At 38.4% G+C, this 25,674-nt stretch overlaps 14 protein-coding genes across 14 annotated transcripts; all 14 read left to right on the forward strand.

The window, feature by feature from the left end:
* Positions 1–320: 320 nt before the first annotated feature.
* TM35_000081760 (uncharacterized protein) lies at positions 321–872 on the forward strand (the record flags this gene model as incomplete). Its single annotated transcript, XM_029024041.1, has 1 exon — positions 321–872. The coding sequence occupies one exon, from the start codon at positions 321–323 to the stop codon at positions 870–872; it is 552 nt and encodes a 183-aa protein (XP_028884444.1).
* Positions 873–1,225: 353 nt separating this feature from the next.
* Positions 1,226–1,618, forward strand: TM35_000081770 (60S ribosomal protein L22; the record flags this gene model as incomplete). Its single annotated transcript, XM_029024042.1, has 1 exon — positions 1,226–1,618. The coding sequence occupies one exon, from the start codon at positions 1,226–1,228 to the stop codon at positions 1,616–1,618; it is 393 nt and encodes a 130-aa protein (XP_028884445.1).
* Positions 1,619–2,273: 655 nt separating this feature from the next.
* Positions 2,274–3,389, forward strand: TM35_000081780 (cytoplasmic l-asparaginase i-like protein; the record flags this gene model as incomplete). Its single annotated transcript, XM_029024043.1, has 1 exon — positions 2,274–3,389. The coding sequence occupies one exon, from the start codon at positions 2,274–2,276 to the stop codon at positions 3,387–3,389; it is 1,116 nt and encodes a 371-aa protein (XP_028884446.1).
* A 715-nt stretch (positions 3,390–4,104) lies between these two features.
* Positions 4,105–6,447, forward strand: TM35_000081790 (uncharacterized protein; the record flags this gene model as incomplete). The annotated part of the gene is made up of 1 exon (XM_029024044.1): positions 4,105–6,447. The coding sequence occupies one exon, from the start codon at positions 4,105–4,107 to the stop codon at positions 6,445–6,447; it is 2,343 nt and encodes a 780-aa protein (XP_028884447.1).
* A 1,163-nt stretch (positions 6,448–7,610) lies between these two features.
* TM35_000081800 (uncharacterized protein) lies at positions 7,611–8,483 on the forward strand (the record flags this gene model as incomplete). The annotated part of the gene is made up of 1 exon (XM_029024045.1): positions 7,611–8,483. One exon carries the CDS (start codon positions 7,611–7,613, stop codon positions 8,481–8,483), a length of 873 nt encoding a protein of 290 aa, XP_028884448.1.
* A 420-nt stretch (positions 8,484–8,903) lies between these two features.
* On the forward strand, positions 8,904–10,973 carry TM35_000081810 (putative thimet oligopeptidase, putative,metallo-peptidase, clan MA(E), family M3; the record flags this gene model as incomplete). The annotated part of the gene is made up of 1 exon (XM_029024046.1): positions 8,904–10,973. One exon carries the CDS (start codon positions 8,904–8,906, stop codon positions 10,971–10,973), a length of 2,070 nt encoding a protein of 689 aa, XP_028884449.1.
* Positions 10,974–11,543: 570 nt separating this feature from the next.
* On the forward strand, positions 11,544–12,029 carry TM35_000081820 (uncharacterized protein; the record flags this gene model as incomplete). Its single annotated transcript, XM_029024047.1, has 1 exon — positions 11,544–12,029. The coding sequence occupies one exon, from the start codon at positions 11,544–11,546 to the stop codon at positions 12,027–12,029; it is 486 nt and encodes a 161-aa protein (XP_028884450.1).
* Positions 12,030–12,573: 544 nt separating this feature from the next.
* TM35_000081830 (putative chaperone DNAJ protein) lies at positions 12,574–13,428 on the forward strand (the record flags this gene model as incomplete). The annotated part of the gene is made up of 1 exon (XM_029024048.1): positions 12,574–13,428. The coding sequence occupies one exon, from the start codon at positions 12,574–12,576 to the stop codon at positions 13,426–13,428; it is 855 nt and encodes a 284-aa protein (XP_028884451.1).
* A 632-nt stretch (positions 13,429–14,060) lies between these two features.
* On the forward strand, positions 14,061–15,716 carry TM35_000081840 (putative amino acid permease-like protein; the record flags this gene model as incomplete). Its single annotated transcript, XM_029024049.1, has 1 exon — positions 14,061–15,716. The coding sequence occupies one exon, from the start codon at positions 14,061–14,063 to the stop codon at positions 15,714–15,716; it is 1,656 nt and encodes a 551-aa protein (XP_028884452.1).
* A 538-nt stretch (positions 15,717–16,254) lies between these two features.
* TM35_000081850 (methyltransferase) lies at positions 16,255–17,559 on the forward strand (the record flags this gene model as incomplete). Its single annotated transcript, XM_029024050.1, has 1 exon — positions 16,255–17,559. One exon carries the CDS (start codon positions 16,255–16,257, stop codon positions 17,557–17,559), a length of 1,305 nt encoding a protein of 434 aa, XP_028884453.1.
* Positions 17,560–17,923: 364 nt separating this feature from the next.
* TM35_000081860 (uncharacterized protein) lies at positions 17,924–18,721 on the forward strand (the record flags this gene model as incomplete). The annotated part of the gene is made up of 1 exon (XM_029024051.1): positions 17,924–18,721. One exon carries the CDS (start codon positions 17,924–17,926, stop codon positions 18,719–18,721), a length of 798 nt encoding a protein of 265 aa, XP_028884454.1.
* A 420-nt stretch (positions 18,722–19,141) lies between these two features.
* Positions 19,142–19,723, forward strand: TM35_000081870 (large subunit ribosomal protein L18e; the record flags this gene model as incomplete). The annotated part of the gene is made up of 1 exon (XM_029024052.1): positions 19,142–19,723. One exon carries the CDS (start codon positions 19,142–19,144, stop codon positions 19,721–19,723), a length of 582 nt encoding a protein of 193 aa, XP_028884455.1.
* Positions 19,724–20,081: 358 nt separating this feature from the next.
* On the forward strand, positions 20,082–22,721 carry TM35_000081880 (putative phosphoribosylpyrophosphate synthetase; the record flags this gene model as incomplete). The annotated part of the gene is made up of 1 exon (XM_029024053.1): positions 20,082–22,721. One exon carries the CDS (start codon positions 20,082–20,084, stop codon positions 22,719–22,721), a length of 2,640 nt encoding a protein of 879 aa, XP_028884456.1.
* A 702-nt stretch (positions 22,722–23,423) lies between these two features.
* TM35_000081890 (putative ABC1 protein) lies at positions 23,424–25,118 on the forward strand (the record flags this gene model as incomplete). Its single annotated transcript, XM_029024054.1, has 1 exon — positions 23,424–25,118. One exon carries the CDS (start codon positions 23,424–23,426, stop codon positions 25,116–25,118), a length of 1,695 nt encoding a protein of 564 aa, XP_028884457.1.
* Between the last annotated feature and the right edge of the window lie 556 nt (positions 25,119–25,674).

Consider the following 25,674-nt stretch of genomic DNA (forward strand, 5'->3'; position numbering starts at 1 on the left):
AAAAAAAAAAAAAAAATCCCATCTACCAGCAATTAAAAAAAAGAGAAATTAATCCTTTGATTTTTCTTTGGCATATTGGGGCCGAAATATTTTTTTTTTTTTTTTTTTCTTATTTCTACTTTTTGATTCACCTCTTCTTTTCTGTTTTTCTCTTTTATATCAATAAGAGTTAAAAGGTAGAAAAAATAGAGATAGGACGCTTTTTCCCTCTTTTTTTTTTCTTCCACAATTCTGTTTAAATAAAGAAAAATTATTTTCCTTCTTTCTGTATTATAGATTCAACTACCCTTGACATTTAGTTTATTCCTCTATTAGAGTAGATGGTGTTCTATCAGCTGTCAAGACCGTTATTGGTTCGCTCCTGCAGTGCTATTATTAGTAGTAGTAGTAGCGGCTGTGGCTTCTCACACCGTCTGATTGCTCCGCTGGTGTTAGTCCAGCAGTTCCGTGGTGTTTGTGGAACCCCCGTTGTGCGGTTTGACATCAGACAACACGAAATGGAAAAGCGCCGGCGCCGTGAATTGGAGAGAGCCGGTATTGATGTTGACAACGATGATGATGAGCCGTGGATAGCACCGGAGGAGCAGCAGCGGTTGGATGAAGAGGAGGCGAAACGCGCCGCAGAAGAGGCAGAACGTGTGAAGGAAATGATGAAACGTCGTGAAGAGGAAGATATGGAGAAACGCAAAAAGTTTAAAGAGTTTCGTGCACGTCAACTCGCCATGAGTCGTAATCGCAAAGAAGCCAACATTGCAGCAAAACATCAAAAGCGAGCGGATAGCCGTGTTATTGAAGAGGTGATAGATGACACTGATGGAAGCACGAATAAAGCAGAAGGAGGAGAAATTAAAGAGGAGGGGCGTAAACGTTGAGTGAAGATATCTTTGAGGGTATTCTTGTTCTTGTTGTTGTTGTTATTATTATTATTGTTGCTAATGTTACTCTTACTGTTTCCTATATTCTTGGGTAACAATACGAACGAAATATGTAGAGTCTCTTATTCCCCAAACAGAGAGAAAAAAAGAACTCTTCTATCTAGCTATATATATAGTTTCTCATGGTTTCTCTTTATTTTTTGTTATTATTCTTTATTTTGTATTTTCTTCTTTTTTTTTCTTCTGTGTAGGAAAGAGGAGAGAGAAAAGGAGTTTGCCATCGCACACTCGTACATAGGAAAAGAAAGCCAAGAGGAGAAACAAACACACAAACACACGAACAAAGAAAAATGGTCGCAGTTCGCGCAAAGGTTGGTTCCCGTGGCTTCATCCGTCAGAAGCAGCTGTCAAAGGGGAAGAAGGTGTTCAAGATTGACTGCAGCATCCCCGCCAACGACGGTATCTTCAGCGAGGAGATCCTCAGCAACTTCGAGCAGTACTTCCAAGATAATGTGAAGCTCAACGGTCGCAAGGGAAAGCTGACAGAGAAGGTGCGTATCAGCATGCGCGACAACACACTCGCAATCACCACAACGATGGCCTACCGCAAGAAGTACTTCAAGTACCTCACGAAGAAGTTCCTTAAGAAGAAGGATCTCCGTGACTGGATCCGTATTCTTGCCAAGGGTAAGGATATGTACCAGCTCAAGTACTTCAACATCCAGGACCAGGAAGAGGCGTAAAAGAAAAATAAAAATAAAAAAAAGAGAAATGTATAGGGAGATGATGGAGAAGGAAACAACGTAAAAATAAGAAAAGAAAAAGTGATGGGATATGGGAAAAAAAAAAAAGAGAGATGTGATGGTTACCGCCAAAAAGTCTTTTGGATGTGTATATGCCATTTTTCGCTCTAATATCTCTTTCTCTCTTTCTTTCTTGTTGCACGGTTCCTTCGTTCTTCTTCTTTCTTTCGTTTTTTTTTTTTTTTTTTATTGTCTTTTCTCGTCATTTCTTTTCTTCTTTCCTTCATTTATAGTTTCCATTTTATTTTTCTCGTTTTATATTTACAACGAAGAGTAAAAATAAAAAAAAAAAATAAAAATAATTCACGAAAAATAAAGGTTGATTCAACCTTTATTTATTTTTATTTTATTTTTAATCCTCGTGTACTATATAACTGCTGTTATGATGATGCATTCTATATATCATTTTTCCTCCTTTACTTTCTTTTTTTTTTTTTTTTTTTTCTCCACATTTTTTTTTTTTTTTTGAACCCATGCATATATATATGTATATATTTATATTTGAGGAAAAGTATATTTATTTATATAAATAAATATATACAGTGCGTTACTCTTTTTTCTTAAGTATCATTTAAATAAAAACATTTTTTTTTTTATGATAAAATTTGATTGCAACTCGGATTCTCTCGGGATATCCAATGCGGCCACACCCCAACCGCTGGATATGGAGATAGACACCAACAATCAAGAGGTATTGCTTATCAACACACGCAACTTTCCATGTGTGGAGGATTGCAACTCGCAGGGTGGTGGAAAACCACGAGATTTTCTTGAAATTCTTAAGCAAAATGATGATCTGCGGTCCAGTGGAGTCCCAAAGTTTCGTGTTGTACAACTGGAAGTGTTAAAACACTCAGCGGGTCAAAATCACAATGATTGGATCAGTCTGGCAAATCTTATTCAAGCGAACTATCACACATGTCGTGGCTTTGTAGTAGTTAACGGCACAGATAATATGGTATCAACATCAACGGCACTTAGTTTTATGCTTGAAAATTTGGGAAAACCTGTTGTATTTACCGGTTCACGTATTCCACCAGAGCGTCTCTATACAGATTTATGGCGTAATCTTATTGTTGCATTACTTTTCGCCAATTGTAGCCAATTAAATGAGGTATGTATTCTTTTTGATGAGCAATTATTTCGTGCAAATCGTTCTATTAAAGTTTCTAGATCTACTCTTACTCCATTTGATTCCCCACATTTTCCACCATTGGCTTCTATGCATGGTGCGATACATTTACACAAACCTTTTCTTCGATTACACCCACGTGGTCAATTCCGTGTAATGGATAAGATGCAGTCTGTTGTTTTAACCCTAAAACTTGGACCATCACTTCGTCAAGAGGTTTTACAAAAAGCAGTAGAATTAACAAAAGCACGTGCTGTTGTTATTATTGCCTATGGTGATGGAAATGGTCCTTCACGTGATGGGTATATGAGCAATATTGTGAAGAAGAGTGTGGAACGTGGTATTTTGGTGGTTGTATGTACACAGAATCTTTACGGCTCAGTGAATTTGGGTGCATATGAAGTTGGAGAGGAATTGCTGAAGGCAGGTGCTGTGAGTGCACATGATATGACCATTGAGGCTACCATTATGAAGTTAAAGTATCTCTTGGGTGTTGGTCTTTCAACGAATGATGTAAAGAAGTTCTTTTCAAACGTTAACCTCCGTGGTGAACTCACTCTGCAGAAACAAAACCTGTAAGCTTTAATGCGTAGGGTTTTTCTTTTTTTTTTTTTTTTTCGTTTTTGTTTTCGGTTGTGTTCTTAAAGTAACATAAAATAGGAAGAAAAGAAGAAAGAAAAGGAAAAATCGTGGGTGTCTCTCATCGAAAAGATGGAAGTGGAAAAAAAAAAAAAAAAGAATAGAATCGTCAAAAGAACAACAAAAACGAAAACGATGGATAAAATATGAAAAAAAAAAAAACAAAAGAAAAACGGATTTTTCTCAGTTCTTCCTCTTAATTTCTTTTGAAAATTTTTTTTTGTGCTTGCCGCTGGGTGTCGGAGTTAAAAATAAAAAGTATATATATTTATACAGGTATACATATATATTTTTTAAAAAGTAAAGGTGCTTCTTTTTTTTTTTTTTCTTTTTGTTTCGGCCTTATGATCAGATTCTTCCTTGTTTTTTTTTTGCCGGTTTTTATGTTTCTCTTGTTATTTGTTTCATATGTTATTTTTATTTTCTATTTTTCAAAGTACAATAGCAGCGTTAGCTGTCAAAGGAACATAGAGGTAATATAAAAAAAAAAAAAGTGGGGGAAAAAACTGCACATTATTAGCGTTTGAAGTAACTTGCAGATAAGAGAATCTATATATCTGTATTTATATTTATATATAAATACCAGAAGAAAAAAGAAAAGTATCGCAAACGAAAATAAGGCAGAAGGAAGGCTAGACAACAAAAAGAAAGAAATATGAATAACACTATTCTAGTCTGTACGGAGTGTGGGAAACCCAACAACTTTCCCATGCAGCATATCAATATGCAACAGAGGGAAAATATGACAACGTTCTGCAATACATGCGGGACTGTAACACTGCAGCGAGTGCAGAACATATCGGATCAAACGGAACAGCAAAGAGAAGTAAATGAACATACAACAGGAACAACAACGCCGAGTAGTATAAATCCAAGCATCACGGCTCCACTGTTAGATGTGAATGAACAACTATGGAAACGATTGCAAGAAACACTTGTAAATAATGGTATCTCTATGGCAGATTTTTTCCGTTGTGATGTGCCTACGAAATTACGCATCATCTCCTCTATGGGGTTTAATAAGAGTGAGATGCCGAAACTTATGGAGCTTGCCGAAGTAAAACATCCTCGGAATTCCTTAAATACTCCACCACAGTCAATGAAGCAAGAAGTAGAAATATCAGCAGATGGATCAAATAGATCTGGTTTTGTTCCATCAAATTCAAATGGAAGAGTTTCATCGAATTTAACAAACCCTAAAATAAGTACAGAACAAATGGTAGAAACACCTCATCACAAAATGCATAATGAAAATTCTTTACTGGGTTTAACCGTTAAAGAAAATGGTACTCTTCTTGCCTATTGCTCCGTTTACCCTAATCTTCCTGCAGAGTTTTGGTGTTCACTTTGTGGGGCATTGGTTTCCAGTCGATGCCATGTGACTGGTATTCATAAAGATCATCCCTTTATTACCCTCCGTCAGGCAGCAGAAGCGCATGTTGGAGATCTTAAGACATGGTCTGAACGTTGCCGTTCACAACTAAATGTTGCCAGTAATATTGTTGCCAATCTAAAGCATGGAAAAGAACTTATCAGTGAGACAGTTAAAGATCAAGAAAAGGAACTTGACCAGCAATTTGAAGAAATTATTCGTGGTCTTACACAGTGGAGAGAGGAACTTCGATCTAGTTTGAGGTTACAAGTGGATGCCCAAATAAGAAATATTGATTTAGCTTTAGAAAATACTACTGATCTTATGGAGTGTTTTACAGAGCGACAGAATAGTTGTGATCCTCTTCTACAAAATATACCACCTATACATCAAAATGATAAACAATCAGAAGATTGGTCTCTTCGTGTAATGAATCTTGTTAGCCAACTTAAGGCCACACGATATGAACCCATTCCCATGCCACGTTTAACAGTTCCAGAAGTGAAATCTTTTGCTACTGCGGCAACCTATATGGATCTTATAAAAGCTGTAAGTGTTCCTGCCGCTGTTCGCCTACCGGATGTTCTTGATATGGGATACCTTAACTTTCCAAATCCCTCTGATGTTTCCCGTGAAGCCTTTACGCTTCAACCTCCGGCGGATGCGGTGGAGCGTGGAATTCTTATCTACAGTGGGCGCACACTCACGAGGGCGGCGACTGTAACTCCCGTTCACGTTCTTGTCTGCAGTTCGCGAGTCTTCTACACTGGCTTGACGGCGTGGGCGGTGCACGTGGACCGCGTGGGCGCCGGGCCCGGCCGTGTGCTCGCCGGTGTGTTGATGGCCGGCAGCGACGGCGAGGGGGTTGTGTGGGACGGGCAGCGCATCGTCGGGCCGAATGAGGGCGAGTGCCGCCTGCTGCCGGAGCGCTGCCGCCTGCAGACGGGCACGACCCTCCGCTTTGTTCTCGAGTTGGAGGCCCCGTCGTATTTTCTCATTTGTTATTATGAAGAGGAGGTGGTCGCGCGGATCCCGCTGCCGCCGGCCCTCAGCGGGTGGATCCCCGCCTTCAGCGTCTTTGGCCCGCAGGATCAAATCACCGTCGTTCCCACCTCCACTACAGTCGCGGAGCATCTCTTGTCGAATGCCACACCCGATAGGAGGAGAAAAAAAGGAGACGGCGGACGTACGGAAGATACAAAAGTGCGTCTCGTCGAACAGGAGCAGAAGTTGAATGCCTTACAGCAGCAAATCCTTGCTGTAAACTCACGGATTAATCAGGAACAGTATGAGAAATTTGTAAATTCTTCTAAAGGTAGTGGTAGGCAAGATAAGAACAATGGGAAAAATCAAACGAACGAAACTAATGTTCGATCCCCATCATCGTTTAATCCAACAATGTCATTATTTTCTCCAGATGAAAGGAATACTTCAAAGCAATCAGCATTCGCTGTATCACATGATACAAAAGGAGCATCGTTACCACCTCGGCCCTCGCCATCATCATCATTATCACCATTTAGATCAAATGTTTCAGGTGAACAGCAAACAAAACCAGAGACACGAAATCAGAGATACAGCCCCGAGTTGCAAAACCTTATGAGTTTTGTAGAATCTATCAAGTAAATAGAAAGAGGTTCAGTGTAATACAGGAAGAGAAGAAAACTCTTTTTTAAAGGGTTTATAGAAATTTAATAGAAGGGAAAGAGGCAAAACAGCAGAAAAAATAAAAGAAAAGAAGTACAAGGAAAAGAAAAGGAAAGAAATAGATAAAAAAAAAAATGGTAGCAATAACTTAGGAAAGTGCTGAATAAAGAAGTGCTACATTGTTATTATTTTTTCTTTTTTCTTTGATTCTTTTTTTTTTTTTTTTTTCTGGGAGAGGGTGGTGGATGAAAGGAAGAGAGAGGGTATAACAGAAGTTTTTTATTATTTTTGTTATCGGTGTTCTTATCAAATGCGAATCCTCACTTTTTGACCTATCTACTCCTATCTCTCTATTTATCTCTCTGTCGCTTTCCTCATTATTATCGACATTTATTTATATGTGTGTCTTTGTCTTGACTATATATTTTGTATTCATATATATATTTTTTTCTTGTAAATACTTGTTCTTACTTCTGCTTTGGTGGATCATTCTTTTTCTGAGAGGATTTCACAATTATCAGTGTTTTTTTCTTTTTTCTTTTGCTCTTCTCTTCTTTTCTCCTTTTTTTTTTCCTTTGTGTGTGTTTGGCATACTATTCTTACTATTTCTCTTATTTTTCTTTAATAATAGGTGCGGGATTTCGTTACAGACGACACAATTGGGTGGACAATTTTTGTGGGGTCGCTATCCCGCTTATTTTTTTTTGTCAATACATTTCTAGAAGTCTGTTTCTACTCATACCTCACTACCAAAAAAAAAGGAAATAAAAAAAGAATATTATTAATAATAAAAAGAGGTTCTTTGGGTAGAAAGGCAAATAAAAGACGCTTGAAAGGGGAATAAGGTACAAACAAGAAAGTGAGAAAAAAAAAAAAGGGACAGCCAGAGTGTAATATCTGGTGACGGGGAAAATATTAAAAAAAAAAAAAACGTGAGATAAACTTAGAAAGGAGAAACTCTGTATAATAATTAAAAAAAAAAAAAAAAAACAGAAATAGGACAGCAAAGACAGAGTGCCATACATCAATTTTTTTTTTGTTTTTGTTTTCTTCCATTCATTTGAAATAAATAATCAAATTTTACCAAGAAAGGAAGAAAGAACAAGGTTAGAGTGGATATAAACGAGTGGATTTGAATTAAGATGGGGAATAGAAACAGTACATCTACTGAGGCAAAAGGAGGAGTAAATGCTCAGACGACAGCATCAACCTCATCCTCAACGCCGTCACCAAATGTAAAAAATGAGAAAGATGAATTAGCTCATTATCGTGAATTTCGCGATCAGTTGCTTAGTTTCTCACTTGGAGAGAGTGCATTCGATTATGCAGAGCGACTATTCGAAAAAAATCCATCTAATCCGGAAGTTATGGCTCTTCTTGCAGAGACAACGGTTCTCTATGATAAAAACAAGAACAAGGTTGCCAGAGATCATTGGTGTGATCGTCTAGACCTTTTACAACGTGGTGTTGATGTTAGTAGGAAGTGTATTAATGAAAACCCAGAGTATGGTCCATGCTATAGAGCTTACGTGTTATGTGCAACGCGTGAGTCAGAAGCACTTTACTACATGAAGACTTTTACGGGTGTGGGATTATTGGAAAATTACAATGCCATTATGCGACGTGGAGAAAAGGGAATGGAATTATTACCGAGAGATCCGGATATGCCGAATGCCCTCGGTGCACTTTGTGGTCGATGTGCATATAAATGGTATGATCCTACACGATTGTATGCCATGTGGTGTGGAGTGCCGGGATGGAAGGCACTGTGGGCAAAGAGTATTGAATTACATAAGAAGGCTGTTGAGAATGACCCAAAGAGTTTGGAATACGCATGCCGACTCGCACAGGCGTATTATCACAGTGGAGATCTTCAAAATGCACGTCGATGGTATGGAAAAGTACGAGATGAAATGCCACCCCAAGATCTTAAGGATGAACGCTGGCAATCTTTGGCACATACCGAACTCTCTACAGCATTTTCAAAGGGAAGTTGGAATGTCCCTTTTGGATAGAAAAGGTTCATTTTTTTTTTTTTTTTCTTCGTTGGCAAACTGTTTGGTTTGCTTTTTTTTTTTTTCTTCTTTTCCCTTTGGCATTTTACAATACTCTCTTTTTAACGCTTCCATGTTTTTATTTTATTTTCTACTTCTTGTTGTTGTTTATTCCCTATGGCAGTGCACTTATTGCAATGTCCAGAGACGAATGAAACCATTTATCTATGCAATTCTTTATTTATATTTTGTAAGTTACGTTGAGTATGATTCCCTCAAAGGTGTTTTCATATCTATAATCAATCTACCTAATATTTTTCTTCTTTTGTTTTCCATTTCCTTTTTTTGTTATTATTATTGTTTCAACAACAACTGAAACAACAACAACAAAAAAAAAAAAAAAAAACAATTATCTAGCTCCCTAGCAGAGAACTATAGAAGATGTTGCGTCGTGTTGTTCTTGGAAGAATTCGTGGGGTACGTACTTCTGCCTACGGAAAGTTAGTAGCAGCTCGACACGCCACCACGAGATCTCCTGCTCCTACTCCTGTTGATACTATTAGTGGTAATAGCAGCAGTACTGGAAAGGCTTGTAGTAGTAGCAACAACGCCACATCAGTTCTCACAGATGTGGATGCTATACCAAATCTCAGTTTCTTGTCTAACAAGGCTGTTCTGGCCGAGACAGTGGATCGAACGATTGAAGTCTGCGATGCACTTCTTAATGAAATTCCTAAGGTTAAAACCGCAAAAGAGAAGCACGATCTTATTGATACTACAAGTAATGTCTTATGTTTACTCTTAGATCCATGTGAGTTTGTTAGACAAATTCATCCTGATGAAGATTACAAAAAGTATGCCTCATACGCTTTCCAAAAAGGGTATGAGTACATGAGTAAAGTAAATTCACGTCGTGATCTTTATGATGTTATTGTTGAACTTGATAGTCCTGAAGGACGAAAACAACTTGATGATGAAGAGATTAAAAATGTTGTTCAGTTAAAGCGTGATATGGAAAGTAATGGTATTCACTTACCTGATGCTCTTCGTGAAAAAGTGACTGAAATGAATATCGAAAAGGAAGAATTGGCAATGCGCTTCTTAACAGAACAGGGATCTAAAAATCCTTTTGCAACTCTTCGTTACCTTCTTCGTTGTCGTTATGAATTATCACAGTTACTTGGATTTGAAAGTTATGCAGAACAACAGTTACGTGGAACAATGCTAGAGAACCAACAACGCGTTTGGCATTTTCTTTGTGGTATTGCACACAAATACCGTCCAGCTGCTGAGAAGGAAATGAATATTATTCGACAAAATGTTGGAGAAGTTCGTAATCGTCAAAATATAACAGATGATATAAGAGCTCGTGTGGCTCATTCTATTCGTCGGGATGCGGAACCAGATGGAGCTACCGAATATTTTTCAGTGGCGAACTGTATTCGTGGAATTCAGTGTCTTTGCTCTGAAGTGTTTGGTGTACGACTGGAAGAGGTACCATTTAGCCCAGAGGAAGTATTTAATATGGATGCGAAGAAGTTTCATGTATATGATGAAAATCGTGCCTTTTTAGGTGTTATTGTACTGGATATGTATGCAAATGAGATGAAGTATTGTCAAGCAGGACATCTCACACTACAACTTGGTTGTCAACCCCATCAAGAAGCCCTCGCACGTGTAGGATTAAAACTTCCAAAACGACAATATCCTGTTGTAGTGTTAACATGTAATGTTGGAGCACAAACTCCTGCACAACGACGTGTGGATGGAAAATTTGATGATGAGTCTACACTTATGCATCCAGGTGAAGTGACTACTGTTTTTCATGAGTTTGGTCATGCAATGCATACTATTTTTGGACAAACAAAGGTACAAAATTTAGCAGGAACACGCGCTAGTATTGATTTTGTAGAAACATTTTCTCAACTTTTTGAACAATTTCTTACTTCACATGAATTCCTGCGCCTTTGGGCACACCGTATCAATACAAGAGAACCCATCTCATTTGATATGGTTATGAAACGTAATGCAGCTAATGATATGTTTAAACATCTTGATATGTTAGATCAGGTGGTACTCTCTGCTGTGGATCAAACCCTTCACGGTCCTCAACCGTATACAGTGTACTTTCCACATGGTGATAAAGGACATCTTGGAAAACGTACTCTTGGTGAAATTGCTGATTATGGTCGTGGAACGTACAACTTAGCGAAACTCCTCATTGATGTTTGTACCCCACTCTCCGTTGTAACTCCCACAGAGACTGGTGTATTGGGCACTCTCTCATTTGAGCACCTCTCTGGTTATCCAGCGGGTTACTACGGTTATCTCTACAGTCTCACCGTTGCCAGGCGTATTTGGGCGAAGAAGTTTGAGAAGGATCCACTTAACCGAGATGCTGGGAGAGAATTGGTGCAGAAGGTCATGCGGTACGGTGCCGCATGTAATTCAGTGGAGGTTATAGAGAAATACTTGGGTGATGACCTAGATGAGATTGATGTTTGGGCATAAGCAAAAGGGAGTTTAAGAGACAAAAAAAAGAAAAAGAAACAAGGAAAGTATATGAAAGAGCAAGGAAACCAAAGAAGAACGAGAAGAAGGGGAAAAGGGGGGAAAAAAAACAAGAAAAAAACGAAGGAAAAAGAAAAAACCCGGAGAAGACTTGAAGATGGAAGAGAAAAAGTTGATCACAATGGGAAACAATTTCTGCAGATGACAAGAGTTCGCAGTACCCCCCATCCTTTTCTCACTATAACCAATTGTCAGCGCATGGCGCACTCTCTCTATCAAATTTTAATATGACGATAAGAAAAGAAAAGGAAAGTAAAAAAAAAAGGAAAATAAGAAATAACATCACTTCTTTTTTTCTATAAACCTCAGTGTTTACATGTAATCAACTCTTTTATTTTCATTGTTTATTTATTTCAATATCTCTCTTTTTTTATTTTTGTATTGTACCAAAATGAATATATAATTATGGTATAACAAAAATACAACAATAACAATAATAAAAAAAAAAAAAAAAGAATTTACTTCACAGTAGGTTACACGCTTTTTTGTTAGTGTACGCGTGTTAAAAGGATGATGCGCCGATCTTTTTTATCCCTTGCAGCAGCGGCTACTGCCACTACCACTGCCGCTTCTGGAAATGCCAAGATGAATGCCCTTTACAAGATTCTTACTGGTGAGACGCACTTCAAGAACAAGACACCTGTAAAGGTGTGCAATATTGTACATCAGTTTGGTGAAAAGTGGGAGGAAGAGATGGCAGCATACAGTAAGACTCTCTCAGCAGAACAGAAGAAACTCATTGAGCGACAGGTGGAGCGTGTGAAGCTTACACGTTATACCGTTGCTGAACTCGCCGCATACTGCGGTGATGGTCCCGCCTTTTTGGATGCGGCGGCCCAAGAGGCGAATATTGAGCAGGGTGTGGAATTCCTCAAACAAAAGGGAGTAGAGGAGTTCGACAAGTACGTTGCCCAGGAGGCGGCTAACGCAAACTGGAAGCCAGAGGAGGCGAAGAAGTTCGCCGATGCCGTGAAGGCCAAGGCAAAGGCCAAGTAAGGGAATATATATATATATATATATATATATTGGAAGGCTAGCGGAGAATGGAGGGTGTGGGGAAGGAAAGGAAATAGGCAAACAAGAGGAGACTATATTGCAAATATGAGTTTTTTTTCTTTGTTTGTTTTATTTCTTCGTATTGTAATGTGTGTATGTGTGTAGCTAGAGGGACAGTGAAAGAAAAGAGAAGTTGTGCAGTGTTTTTTATATTTGCTGCGTCTTTTCTTTTTTTTTATATTATTATTATTATTATTATTATTATTATTATTATTATTATTGATTTTCACTGTGTTATGGCTGTTTAGGGAAATACATGACATGTTCAAGGAGGGAAAGTGACAAGAAACCAAGCAATAAAAAAAAATATATTTGATAACGAGGAGGCAGTAAAGAGAAGATTTTTTATTTTTTTCTTTGAAGTTCATTCTGATGGAAGTTTTTCTATTATTTCTTGTTTTTCCCCTTCATTTTTTTCTTCTTTTTCTTTTCTTCTTATTTTTTACACGTATAACAGAGCTGCGAAAGAGACAGTGACTTTGTGATGTCCCCCAAGCGTGCTCTTTACGATATTCTTGGTGTAGCCCCTGATGCTGCCGATGATGAGATAAGCCGTGTGTACAGACGATTGGCATTACAGTACCACCCAGACCGTAATCCAAACGGTGAGGCAAAATTCAAAGAAGTCGCCAACGCCTACGCGGTGTTGAGTGATCCAGATAAGCGCCGTGTGTATGATGCGACTGGAATTGTGCCTGGTGCTGAGAGTGCAACGGAGAGTGAAGCCACAATGGCAGAGCGCTCTGCGGAAATGAAAGAACGAGTGCATGAGTTTTATGTGAACTACGCCGGCACACCAGAGGAAATAGAAGATGTGATGACTTGCTTTAAAAAGTGCAAAGGTAACTTTCGGCGTATGGTACGTGAGGAATTGTTATTTGACAATACCAAAAAGGGTGAAATTGTGCGACTTCGCGATCTTGTGCAAAGTCTTGTGGATACAGGAAAATTGCAATCAACGGAGGCGTGGAATCTAACCAATACCGTCGCCGTCCTTAAACAGATTGAACGTTCCATGACCAAAGAACGTAAAGAGGCGGCAGAGGCATTAGATGCGATGGGCCTTTCAAATGATGAGAAAAAGGGTGGTTTGCAGGCACTGCAGGCATTGATGAAACGGGATCAAGAGGCAGAGTGGAGTAATATGATGAGTAATCTGGAGTCAAAGTATTTACAGCCAAAGGCAAAGAAAAGTAAAGAAACAAGTGGAAATAAGAAAAAGAAGAATACAAAAGAAGTGTTGAAGGGAAAAGAGAATACATCTAAAATGGCGAAGAAGAGGAAGGGAGAAAAGACAAATCTCACTTCTGCCCCACCACTCAAGAAGCAGCGAAAGTAGAGACGGGGAAGAAGAAAAAATAATAATAATTCAAAGAGAGAGAGAGAGAGGTGGAGAATAGAACGATGCCATAGAGTACAAAAAAAAGAAAAAGAAAACATATAGAGTAAATTTTTTTCCGCTGTGTCACTGGGGCTTTTTTTTTCTTTTTTTTTGGTTGGTTTGAACGTGTGTTGGTTGCCTGAATTGAAAAAGAGAGATTGTTTGTTGGTCTTGACACATGCGTAGAGTAATTATATTTGAATGAGTGTTTCTGCTTGCGGACTTTACTTTTGGAAATATATACATATATTTCTACTGCTTAAAACCCTTGGCATCTCTATGTATGTATATGTTTTTTTTTTGTCTTGTATCTTTCAACCCGATTCTTTTTTTTTTTTTTCGTTTTGTTTTCTTTGATCCAATACATGTATATATATAAACGGTAATTTGATGATGAAAGAAAACAGTAAAACATAGGAAATCAAGCGTATAATAATAATAAAGAAAAAGCAGAGTCTGCTAAGTGTGCTTACAAACGAGAAAAAGAAAGAAAAAAAAAGAAACGAGGAGCTCAGTGAATATACTTCTCACGTGGACTCACGAAAAAGATAAAAGTTAATATCCAGGAAGAAAAAAAAAAGAAGTAGAGGATGAATTCACTTAATCAGCCTCTAGTAGGGGATAGTTTCTCTGTACGTGAGTCACGACACTCATTACCAACTCGTATTAGTTCACATGTAGCTCGACGTCTTTCTGTTATTGGAGTTGTAGAAGCCCCACGCCATGGAACTATCATTGCAGCAAGTATTAATACTCTTTGTAATGTCATTGGGGCAGGTGTACTCTCTTTACCACTTGCCATGTATGAAGCCTCTGTGGCTGGAGCTGTTGTTTTAATGGTGTATACAGCTATTCTTGCAGGATTTTCAACATTTGCTGTTGTAGTTGGATGTGAGGCAACACAACGTTTTTCTTTTACAGAAGTTTTTGCATTTATTTTATTTCCATCCCTTACATTTGAGGAATACTGCGGAAATACCTCCAATGGATTATCAGAAGATTATATTGAAGCTGATAAAGGGGGATTAGAGATGGAAATTCTCTTTGCACAATATACTCAAAATGAGGTTTTACGCCGTAAGCGACGACGTATAGTAACTGTAATGGTGGAATTAATTGTCTTTTTAAATAACTATGGTGCTCTTATTATTTACGCACGTGTTATTGCTGATTCCATACCACCTGTTGTAAAGGGATTTCTAAATGCATCTGGATTTGTTGCCACAAGAAATTTCTGGTTAATTATCTCTGGTGTAGTGTTCTTTCTTCTTAGTTGTATACGAAATATGGAAGAACTAAAGTGGACTTCTCTGGTTGGATTTCTAACCATTTTATATATTGTTATAGCCGTTGTAGCCCGTTTCTTTACAAGTCAACGAGAGAAACCGTATCCAAATGTGGATCCGAAAGAACGTGGAGAAATAAATTGGTATCATGTGGGGGTAGGAATATTTCGTACTATGTCTACTTATGGTGTGGCTTTTGCATATCACTATAATGTACCATACTTTTATCGTGAATTAGCTGTTCGTACCCCCAAAAATATGATGAAAAGTGTTTATATTACTTTCCCTGTGATTTTTATTTGTTATTTATCAACAGGTATATTTGGTTATCTAACGTTTGGAAATCTTGTCTCTCATAAAGATGTTGGTGGTGATATTGTACGTAATTATCCAAATGATGATACCGTAATGAATATTGGACGTCTTGGATTATTTTTACACTTTGCTTGTGTATATCCTATTCTCTCTGTCTGTGCGCGTAGAGGATTACATCGATTAATTATGCATGCATTAACATGGTGTGAACATACAGAACGTATGGAAGAAGAACGAGAAATTATGCATCTTGCTTATCAAGGAGGTGAAAATGTTGCACCTAACAGAAGTATAGGAACAGCTGAAACTCATATTGATAGAGATGTTGGATCACCAGAAGATACTACATTTCTTGCTATCGTTATTGAAGCTTTTTTTATTGTTAGTACGACTATAGTGTTGGCTTCTTTTATTTCAGGTATATCTATGGTGATTAACTTTTCTGGTACTTTGCTTGGTATATTTCTTATGTTGACAGGTCCTGGGATTATCGCTTGGTTTGTATTCTCCCGTTCACGGGTTATGGGTTTTACCTCATACAAATTCACTCGATTATTAATGGGTTTCTCTATCCTGCATATTACAACAGGAATTGTGTTTACAATAGTGGGAACCGCTTTCATAATAAAAAGTTACGTCACGTAGTTTTTTTTTTTGACTCCTTTCTTTTGTTAGTTTTCTTTTTTTCTGTTCTTTCTGTGTAGTTTTTCTACGTAGAGCTTTTGCCTTTGATACCCCTAATCCTTTTGCCAGCGATCAGTACAGAATAATTAAAAAAAAAAAAAAGGGTATCTAATGACGATGTGAAGAATTTTTTTTTTTTTTCTTGCGTCACCGTGTGTACCTGTGTCTACTTTAATTTTTCCATTCTCTATATATATTTATCTATTCATTTTAATTTATCTTTCTTTCTCTTATGCTGTTCATTTTATCGCATAACACTAAGAAAGGGTGATGATTAAACTCACCCCTTATCACCTTGTTTGATCTTCCAGTTATATTCCTTCTTTTCTTATTTTCATTTATTTTCTACTTTCACATCCACAGAAAGAAACTGGGTAATATACGTACAGGGGAAAGGAAAAGACCCCCCAAATTCATTATAAGCATACATATACACACAAAGACGCACAAACATATACTTTAAACATATAGATATTTACATACTGACACATTAACGGCAATGCGACAGTGTAGTCGATCAGCACTGACCACAATACTTTTTAACATTGCCCGTCACTCAACATCCTTTACAAAAACACATAATATGCAAACAGTCTCGACACGATATGTACCCACAGATGAAGAAGAAACGGAGATAGAACTCCCATTAGTTGAATTAACTGAGTTAGAGATGAAAGCACTTCCCAAAACCTTTACACGATCTCTGGCAAGAGAGTCATGTCTCTCTACTAAGGAACGACAACAACTCACACAAATGATTTTTGATACACACTACGCCGCAAATGGAAAGGGAAAGGAGGATCGAGCTATGTGGTATCAAAGTTCATTAGAGTTGCAGTGGTTAGAAGAGTGGGCATTTGAACAGGGTTGGAAAGAAAAGGATGAGATTCGTCGCAATGTTAAGAAGGCTGTATTACAACGTGTTGATCTACATAAACCTCTCGCTTACATTATCGGACATCAACCATTTTATGGTTGTCATATTCGTTGCTCTCCACCATTACTTTGTCCAAGACCGGAAACGGAAATGTGGACACATTGGTTTGTACGAAATCATCTTGATGTTGCAACAGAAAAAACAAAAAAGGCAACAACAACAACAACAACAACAACAACAGCAACAAATGTTTCTTTGCCTCCATTACGGGTATTAGATATGTGTTGTGGTACAGGTTGTGTTGGTATCGCCATTGCCAAACATGTATCACAAGCTGAAATTGTTGCCGTTGATATTCTAGATGAGGCTGTGAAAGCTTCTGAGGAGAATGCAAAAATAAATGGTATTGACTCAAGTCGATATAAGGTCATTAAAAGCGATATGTTTAAGACTTTTTTGGAACCTGATAGTGTTCTCTATAATAGTGACAATGGTGAAGAAAAGTGCAAAGCAGAAAAAGGGGAAGTCAATAAAACCCAAAAAAAACCAATCTTGTCTAAATCTTATTTGGGTTCATTTGATATTATTGTTTCAAATCCACCTTATGTATTACCAGAACAATACGTGGACCTTCCACCGGGAATTAAATTGTGGGAATCCAAGATTGCTCTTGTGGGGGATCCACAACGAGAGCAGCAGCAATATCTTTACTTTCAGGAACTCTGCGAACTTGGCGCGGCTGCCCTGAAAGCCAAAAGAAGGCGTCCTGCTGCTTTCGCCGAAGTGCCGAACTTCGTAATGGAGGTGGGATTACAGGCGGAGTGTGTGGCTTCGCTGATGGAGCGCAGTGGACTGTGGGAGGATGTGCAGCTGCACTTGGACTATGCGCAGCAGCCACGATGGATCTCCGCCCGCTCTATCCACTGAGAGAGAAAAACAGAAGAGGTGAAGAGGAGAGAATTCATCTCCAGAGAGAGAGAGAGAGAAAGAAAAAAAAAGAAAAAAAAATATATATAACCGATATGGGAAAGTATATGGAAGGGTAATTTGTTTAAGTTTTTCTCCGCCATTTCATTCTGTTTTTTTTTTTTTTTCTCCTTCTTTTTTTTTCCCATTATGTCTTTCGTGTACATAAATGTATATGGGTTTAATTTCTTTGGATAAGCTGAGGTAGCAGGAAAAAAAAAACAAAAAAAAAAAACGAATTAAATCACCTCTTTTTTTTGGTGAGGTGGAAGAGTGAAGAGTATACTTAAATATATCTTCTCTAGGGCGTTTCTTTATTGCCAACATGGTTCTTATCGAGTGTAAGCGGTTACCAAAGGATGAATACAGTAAAGATTATGATGTGTTTCTAGTATCCGTACCAGGTAGTACCAACATTGGCGAGGCGACAGACATGCTTCAACAAATGCGTAATACACGTATTCGTATAAAGTGGATGATTGCTGCTGCAAAGCAACTTGTGAAAGATTTCTGTTCAGAAGATCAGCAACATCATTTATTGGGTCCTGTGGAAGATGCTGAACGTTACTTGGCAGTGGAGCGAACGGAGAAGCGTCTATTATGTACACAGGAGGAATTAGATGCTATTATTGCTGCCTTTAAGGGTGGTGCAATGATTCTCTTTCCAGAAGAGTGTAGTGGGGCAGATGCTCCACGGCGTTTGGCTAAACTGCTGGATGATGATAATATTCCAGACACCACACGGTCTAAAGCACACCGACTGCTTAGCATTATAGATGATGGAGCCACAACAGAAGATATTCTTCAAGGAACAGCCATCATGTGGTGGAGTGGGAAGCCACTTGATCGCACAGCAGACTTCACAAAATATCTTGGCAAGAATGAAAAGACAAAAATTACAGTGAAATTGACAGCAAAGGACGCCCCACCACCACCGCGAGAACCGGTAGTGGATGCCAAAACACAGGCGGAACTCATGTCATACTATTATAAAAAACAGGAAGAGATGAAAAAAATGATTGAAGATGAAGATCTCTCATATGGCAACAGTGCCTGGGCGAACCCACAAGGATTGAAATCCCAATTACACGGTTTTGAGGGAGTGAAGTACAGACCTTCCTAATCTTGAATGTAAAGTTTTCTTTTCTTTTATAATTATTATTTATTATCCCTCCTTCCGCTTAAGGAGCAGAAGAAGTATGATTTTCTATTGAATGAACGAATAGATAAAGGTGGGATTTTTTTCTTTTTCTCTGTGTGTCTTTTCACATTGTATCTGTTTATTGGTGAGCGGAAGGAGTTTGAGTGATAAAAAAAATAATTTAGAAAGATGCTTTAATTGCTCTTTCAGCGCACATAAAATATATACACATGTACAAGTGAAAACTTTATCATGATGGTACCCTATACCAGATTATTTGATCTGTATTTATTTTTATCTATTCTTTTTTTTTTTTTTTCTTTCTTGACAACCAATAATCAGGCTTTAGTCCCTTTTACTCTTCTTTTTCAGCCTCGCGACTCAACCCGCAACACATAAAAAATGGGAGTTGACCTCACTGGTGTGCAGAAGAAGAAGCGCGTGGTGCGCCACCACACGTACTCCACGAACCCGTACATCAAGCTGCTCATCAAGCTCTACAAGTTCCTCGCCCAGCGCACGAACTCCAGCTTCAACAAGCTCGTCCACCAGCGCCTGCTGAAGAGCCGCAGCAACCGCGCCCCCATCTCCCTCAGCCGCATCGCCGTCTGCCTCCGCCGCAAGTCCGTCTGGCTCGAGAAGGGCAAAAAGGCCCCCATCGCCGTCGTCGTCGGGGACGTCCTCGATGATGTGCGCATGGCCCGCATCCCCGCCCTCCGCGTGTGTGCGCTGCGCTTCTCGAAGAGCGCCCGCGAACGCATCACCGGCGCCGGCGGCGAGTGCCTGACATTCGACCAGCTCGCCATGGTCGCCCCAACGGGGAAGAACACAATGCTGCTGCGCGGCCGCAAGGCTGGACGTGAGGCGGTGAAGCACTTCGGCGCCGCCGGTGTGCCCGGCAGCCACGCCAAGCCGTACCTCAAGTCTCGCGGAAAGGAAAAGGAACGCGTGGGTACTCGCCGTCGCGCCTTCCGCCACAAGTAGATGGAGGGATAAAGGGAAGCCTGAATGTTACTTTTTTTTTTCCTTTTGTTTGTTTTTACGGTAAAAAAAAAAATTTTCTTTTTCTAAAAAAAAAAAAGAAGAAAGGGATCATTTTTGTAGGGGAAGGGACAAGGTTTTTGTTCCTCTCCTCAAAAATAGCTCTCTTTGTGTTTATGTTCCTTTATTTTTTTTGTTATTGTTAATATTCCCTTTTTTTGTGTGTGCTGTATATATATATATTTTTTTTATTTATTTTCTCTTTATTTTTTTGGATAGGAAAATATCAAATAAAAGGTAAGAGTAAACAATAAACGAACTAGTTACACATCAAAGTCTGAAAACGAAGTGATACACCGACATGTCCCAAACGATGAGTGTCAGCGTTAGAGTTCCAGGAAATACTACAGAACTGGTACTAGATGCGGAAACCATTGTTGTGGCACAACTTAATGCGCTATTTCGTAAATCAGGTCTCCACCGTTCTACAGCATCTACACAATTACATATCATGCCTGAGGCAGTTTATGTTCTCACTCAAGATGATGTTGCTGTAATTTCTCATCATGCCAAACCTCTTGTAACGTGTAAAGGTATACAGTGTGATTTCAGTGCACTTTGTGGGGTGCTTTGGGGTCATGCGAAGGATGCGGAAAATATCTTTGACAAATATTTACAGCAAGGCACACATGTAGAAGAAAGTCATCGTGAAACAGGAATTCGTCATTTACTTCCTTATGTGATTACCGTAGCACAAGTATTTCACACACTACGACATATTGAAGAGCCATTTGCACGTCAAGAAGTACGTGACGCTGTGAATATTGTTCAAAAAGATGTGGAAATGGTGGTACGAATGTCAATGAAACTTGCTCGAATACTAGATAACAATCTTAAACATCTTCGTCGTAGTGATAAAAGATGTTTATGTGCAGCAGAACTTGCCCTTGGTGCAGCAGAATTATTTGCTGCTACTATTTCTATGCGAAATATGGTTGATATAAGTGCAGTACTTTCTTTTTTTAACTCTGATATAGCATGGCGTCTTAGTGGAGTGGGTATTATTTCAACAGAAGGTTATTGTGATTCTATTCGTCGTCTTATTTGTTCTATTTTCGCAAGACAACGTGATTTTACTGGCGTTGAACAAGTCGCTGTACATTTGCTTATTCATCGATTAGCAGATAGACCACCTTTTGAATGGAAAACTTTTCAATACTTATTTTATTCCCCTGGAAAGAAATCATCATCTACAGAAGTGTTAACCCCACAATATGGTGTACTTTCTATTATGAGTACTGTACAAACGAATTTGGAAGCTTTATTACTTGCTAATGAACTTTGGACTAAATCACTAAGACGAGAGTGTGGACGTGAACTTCGTGAAATGAATGAAAAGAAAAAGATGCTCTCTTTTTATCAAGTTCCTATTCTCGGTATTCTACAAGGAATGCCAAGGGTAGATCTTTGTGATGATGCTCAACTCCATCGACGAGCTACTGTAACACAGTTATGTACTGATGATAATCTCTTTAAACCAAATTTTCTTCGAATTCTTCTTGCCCATGGCTATACCGTTCCACATGATAATCACACTCCTTTAAATAATACATCTGTTCTTGCACTTTTTCGTGCTATTTCTGAAGAACTCTTTCAAATTTCACTTATTAAATCTGAAAAGATAAAGGAATTGACAGACATACAATTAAAACCGCCTCTATTAATATCAAGAGTTGTTCAGATTGTTGTTAATGCCGCTTCTTCTGATGCAAAAACGGCTCAAGAAATATTAAATGAAATTCACAACATTGCACATGTGATTTATGATATAAATGTTACACAGTGCGCAACTCTTATCTCTCCAAAGAAAATACCTGAACCTCTACGACGCTTATCCGTATCGATAGTAGGTTTACTATTTAATTTTTTTCAACAAGATGAATTTATTTCTAATACCAATCATCGTATGGCACTAGAATCTCTAACAAAATTGTATGCTATTCGAACCTTTTTTGTGACGGCTGATGCTAATATTACAGTGGAAGAGAACAAGAGAATTTTACGACTTATTTCAAAAATGCAAATGAGTCTTGTTGCTATCACAAAAACTATGACAGCTTCAGAGATTAATACATTTTTTAATGATGTAATTCTTCCAAGCAGTTCAGAAAAAGAATTAAAGGTTAAGAATCGTTTACACTATGCACTGGTTGAAGCGTACCTTCGTGCTTTTGCTTTTTCAGGTGTGGCATTGGCGATGGATGAGAGTATTGTATTACGGCATTGGGTCAGTACATCACTTCGTTGTATGCAAAATAAACTTAGTGCTGCTCTCGGTATTGCCGCGTTGGATTTTTTCACAGCTGTATTTTTATCTAAAAGAGCTATAGCGCCTCTCTTTGTTCCAACCTATGTGGCTGTACTTATACCAATATCTAGTTCTTCACGATATGGTGAACCACCACTCTTTTTGGTTCGTCACTTCGCAAAGACGGTGCGTTCTGTTTGTCAAGCACTTGAGGAGTGTAATGAACAGTCGTTGGAACGTATTTTGAAGAATCCAAAGTCGTCTGTTAAGAAATTACTTTCTGAAATGTACAGTGGTTCAGATCATGCAATTCCTTCAATGGATAATGCACGACCTATTAGCTGTTTATTACTTATTGTATCCACTTTATTTGATAAAGCATGTCTTCTTCTTGGATATACGGAAGCTGTATCTTCAAGACAAGATCGTTTATTTAGATTTCAAGCTTACTTTTCAGCACTCATTAATTTATTAAGATGTCATAATAGTACTGTCCTTCATCGTGTTTGCGCGTCTGTGGAGGCTATCATACTTGAGCATTTACATGGAGTGCCAAGTGTACAGGTGCAGTGGATGAAGTACATTTCAAGTACTGTGGATACTGTGCAGGGAACGGCAAAGAAGGAAGTTGCCGAGTGGTATCTTAAGCTTGCCGCTAAGGTCAATCATACCGTTCCACTCGCTCGACTTTAGTACATATGATTGTGGTAGAGGGATTTTTGTTTTCTTTGTTTTTTTTATTTGTGGGGAGGAGAAGAGGGAAGGAGAGTTGGGGGATAAAGAGAAACAAAAAAAATATATATATATATATATAATTGTGATGCTGTCCCCGTTTATTTTTCTGGGGTTATGCAGAAAAAGAAATTTTTTTTTTTTTTCTTTACACAATAAAGTATTATACTACTACTACTACTACTACTACTACTACTACTACTACTACTACTACTACTACTATTACTTCCCCTGATAAGATATTGCCTGAAACGATGAGAGGTGAACGAACGATCAAAAGAGAGAGTGAACAAATAAGGTAATCGAAGAAAAAAAAAAAAACGTATATAAATATAGGTAGATATACTACTGTGTATATCGTGTATGATTTGGACTGCCTATGTCTATGAGAAAAAACGTTGGCCTGTGAAAGGAGTTTTTTTTTTTTTTTTTTTTTCTTCACATTGGATGTACTACTTGGAGGTGTGACTATGATGATATTTCACTTTTTTTTTCATTTCTTAACTCCTATGAAATTTGTATATATTATATTGTTTCTCTTTCTTTTTCTTTATTTCCTGTATACGTTAATATATATATATATATATATATATACATCTCTAACCAAATGTGAAGTGTTGTAGGTTAATATAAAATCACGCACCTTCTAGCTTCTACGGGTCAATGTTAAGCAGAAGTGGTGTTGTGCACTCCTGGTGTAATGTCTCTCAGGGTTTGAAAAAGATTTTAATGGCTGTAGGCGGTAGTATCACTCATACTGGATCTAATTATAATAACAGTAACAGCAGCAGTAATAGTAGTACTAGTACTACTACGGATAGTCATGGTAATACTATTAGTAGTGGTGTTAAAACTCCAGGGAGTGAGGGTATGCGTACACAAACGGCTCGTAGCATTAATACTTCTACAATGACACTTCCAACAGATGCGGCTGCCCGTTTGGGTGATTCAATGTTAAATAGAGAGAAGACTAGATACCGTCCTGTTCCCGCTACCCGTGTTGGCCGCGCTGCCGGCTTTGCATCCCTCTTTGTGCAGTTGGGCTGGGATCATCTCTCTCATACACGCAGTGGTGGCAGTGGTGGACTTTCGAGTTATAGTCATGAACGCATTGTGGAGACTCTCTGCCGTATGCGAGGGGCGGTGTTGAAGCTTGGGCAGATGTTGAGTATACAGGACGGCGCAACAGTTCCATCACACATCACTGAACTGTTTAAACGAGTACGGGATAGTGCTTACGCCATGCCAGCGGAACAACTTAACCGCACATTGGCGAAGGAGTATAAGAATACGAATTGGCGTCGTGATTTATTTGTGGAGTTCGATGATGAACCCATGGCTGCGGCCAGTATTGGACAAGTACACCGCGCAGCTGTGGTAGTGAACAAGAAGAATACCAACGATGATATTAATAATAATAATAATAATAATAATAATAATAATAATAATAATAATAGCGGAGTGGTGGAGCAGGTTGCTGTGAAGGTGCAGTATCCTGGTGTTGCCCGCAGCATTGACTCGGATGTGGCCAATCTAAAGATGCTCATTACACTCCACGTACTTCCGCCTGGAATGTTTGTGGATAATATTTTGCAAGAACTTCGTCAGGAGCTTGCGTTGGAGTGTCGCTATACTGTAGAGGCGGCAAAGCAGATGCGGTATGCCGATCTAGTAGAGCAACATCCACAACTTCGAAATGTGTTTATCGTTCCCAAAGTGTATACATCACTATCAACAGATAGTGTTTTAGTTACACAGTTGGTTACTGGTGTTCCAATAGATAAGTTGGCAACGGTTCCAAATATGCAAGAGCTTAAAAATCATGTTGCTGAACACATGTTAATGTTAACTTTATCAGAACTTTTCCTATGGCGATTTATGCAAACAGACCCAAATTATTCTAACTTTTTATTTGATGCTAAAACCAATAAAATTAGTCTTCTTGACTTTGGTGCTGCTCGTGAGTACAGCGCAGAGTTTGTGCAAGATTATTTAGATGTTGTCGCTGCTGCTGCACGACAAGATCGCGATACTATTATAGCGAAGAGTATTAAGTTAGGGTTTCTCACAGGAAATGAAATGAAAGAGATGCTGGATGCTCATGTTGCCAGTGTTATTTTATTAGGAAAACCATTCCGTCATCGTGATAGGACTTTTGATTTTGCGGCGGAAGAACTTCCATCACAGATTCAGGCACATGTGCCAACAATGATTAAACTGCGATTGCGACCACCACCCACACCGATTTACTCACTACATCGACGACTCAGTGGAACCATATTATTAGCCACAAAGTTAAAGGCATCTATGAATTCAGGAGAGATTTTTTGGAATATTTATGATAGCTGTAAAGTGTGAAACATGATCGTTTTTTTTTTTTTTTTGACACAACTTGGAATTCTACTATTCTGAGTGTGTACCGTTCTTTTTTTTTTTCTTTTTGTGATCTCTGGTTCGGACTGTGTCTGTGTGTGTGTGTGTTTGTGTCGACATTTCTTCTTTTTCTTTCAAAAAAAAAAAGGGGATATTTTACATATTTTTGTATGGATGAATGTGTTTATGTGTATACATATATAATTCTATACGTCTCTATGTAAAGGACAAAGTGTTTTGGATATCCTTTTTTTTTGTTTTTGCTTCTTTTTTATTTTTGTAGGTGTTTCTGGTATTTAGAAGGGTAGATAAGAAAGGGACGAAGAAGCTAGACGTCTCCTTTCGTAGGCTGAAAGATCTATAAAGTAACTAGAGTAGCAGCAAATATCAAGAGGGAAAATAGAAGAGGTGTTATTGCCTTTTTTTAATTTGCTGAGCTGCCGCTTGTTTTTCTTATTATTACCCCCTCCCATTTACAGTAGAGGACACAACATTATCACCACAGAAGAAAGAGTATTTAAAAAAAAGAAGAAAAAAAAAA

This window comes from Trypanosoma theileri, assembly GCF_002087225.1.
Source record: "Trypanosoma theileri isolate Edinburgh chromosome Unknown TM35_Tth_8_V1, whole genome shotgun sequence".
NCBI lineage: Eukaryota > Euglenozoa > Kinetoplastea > Trypanosomatida > Trypanosomatidae > Trypanosoma > Trypanosoma theileri.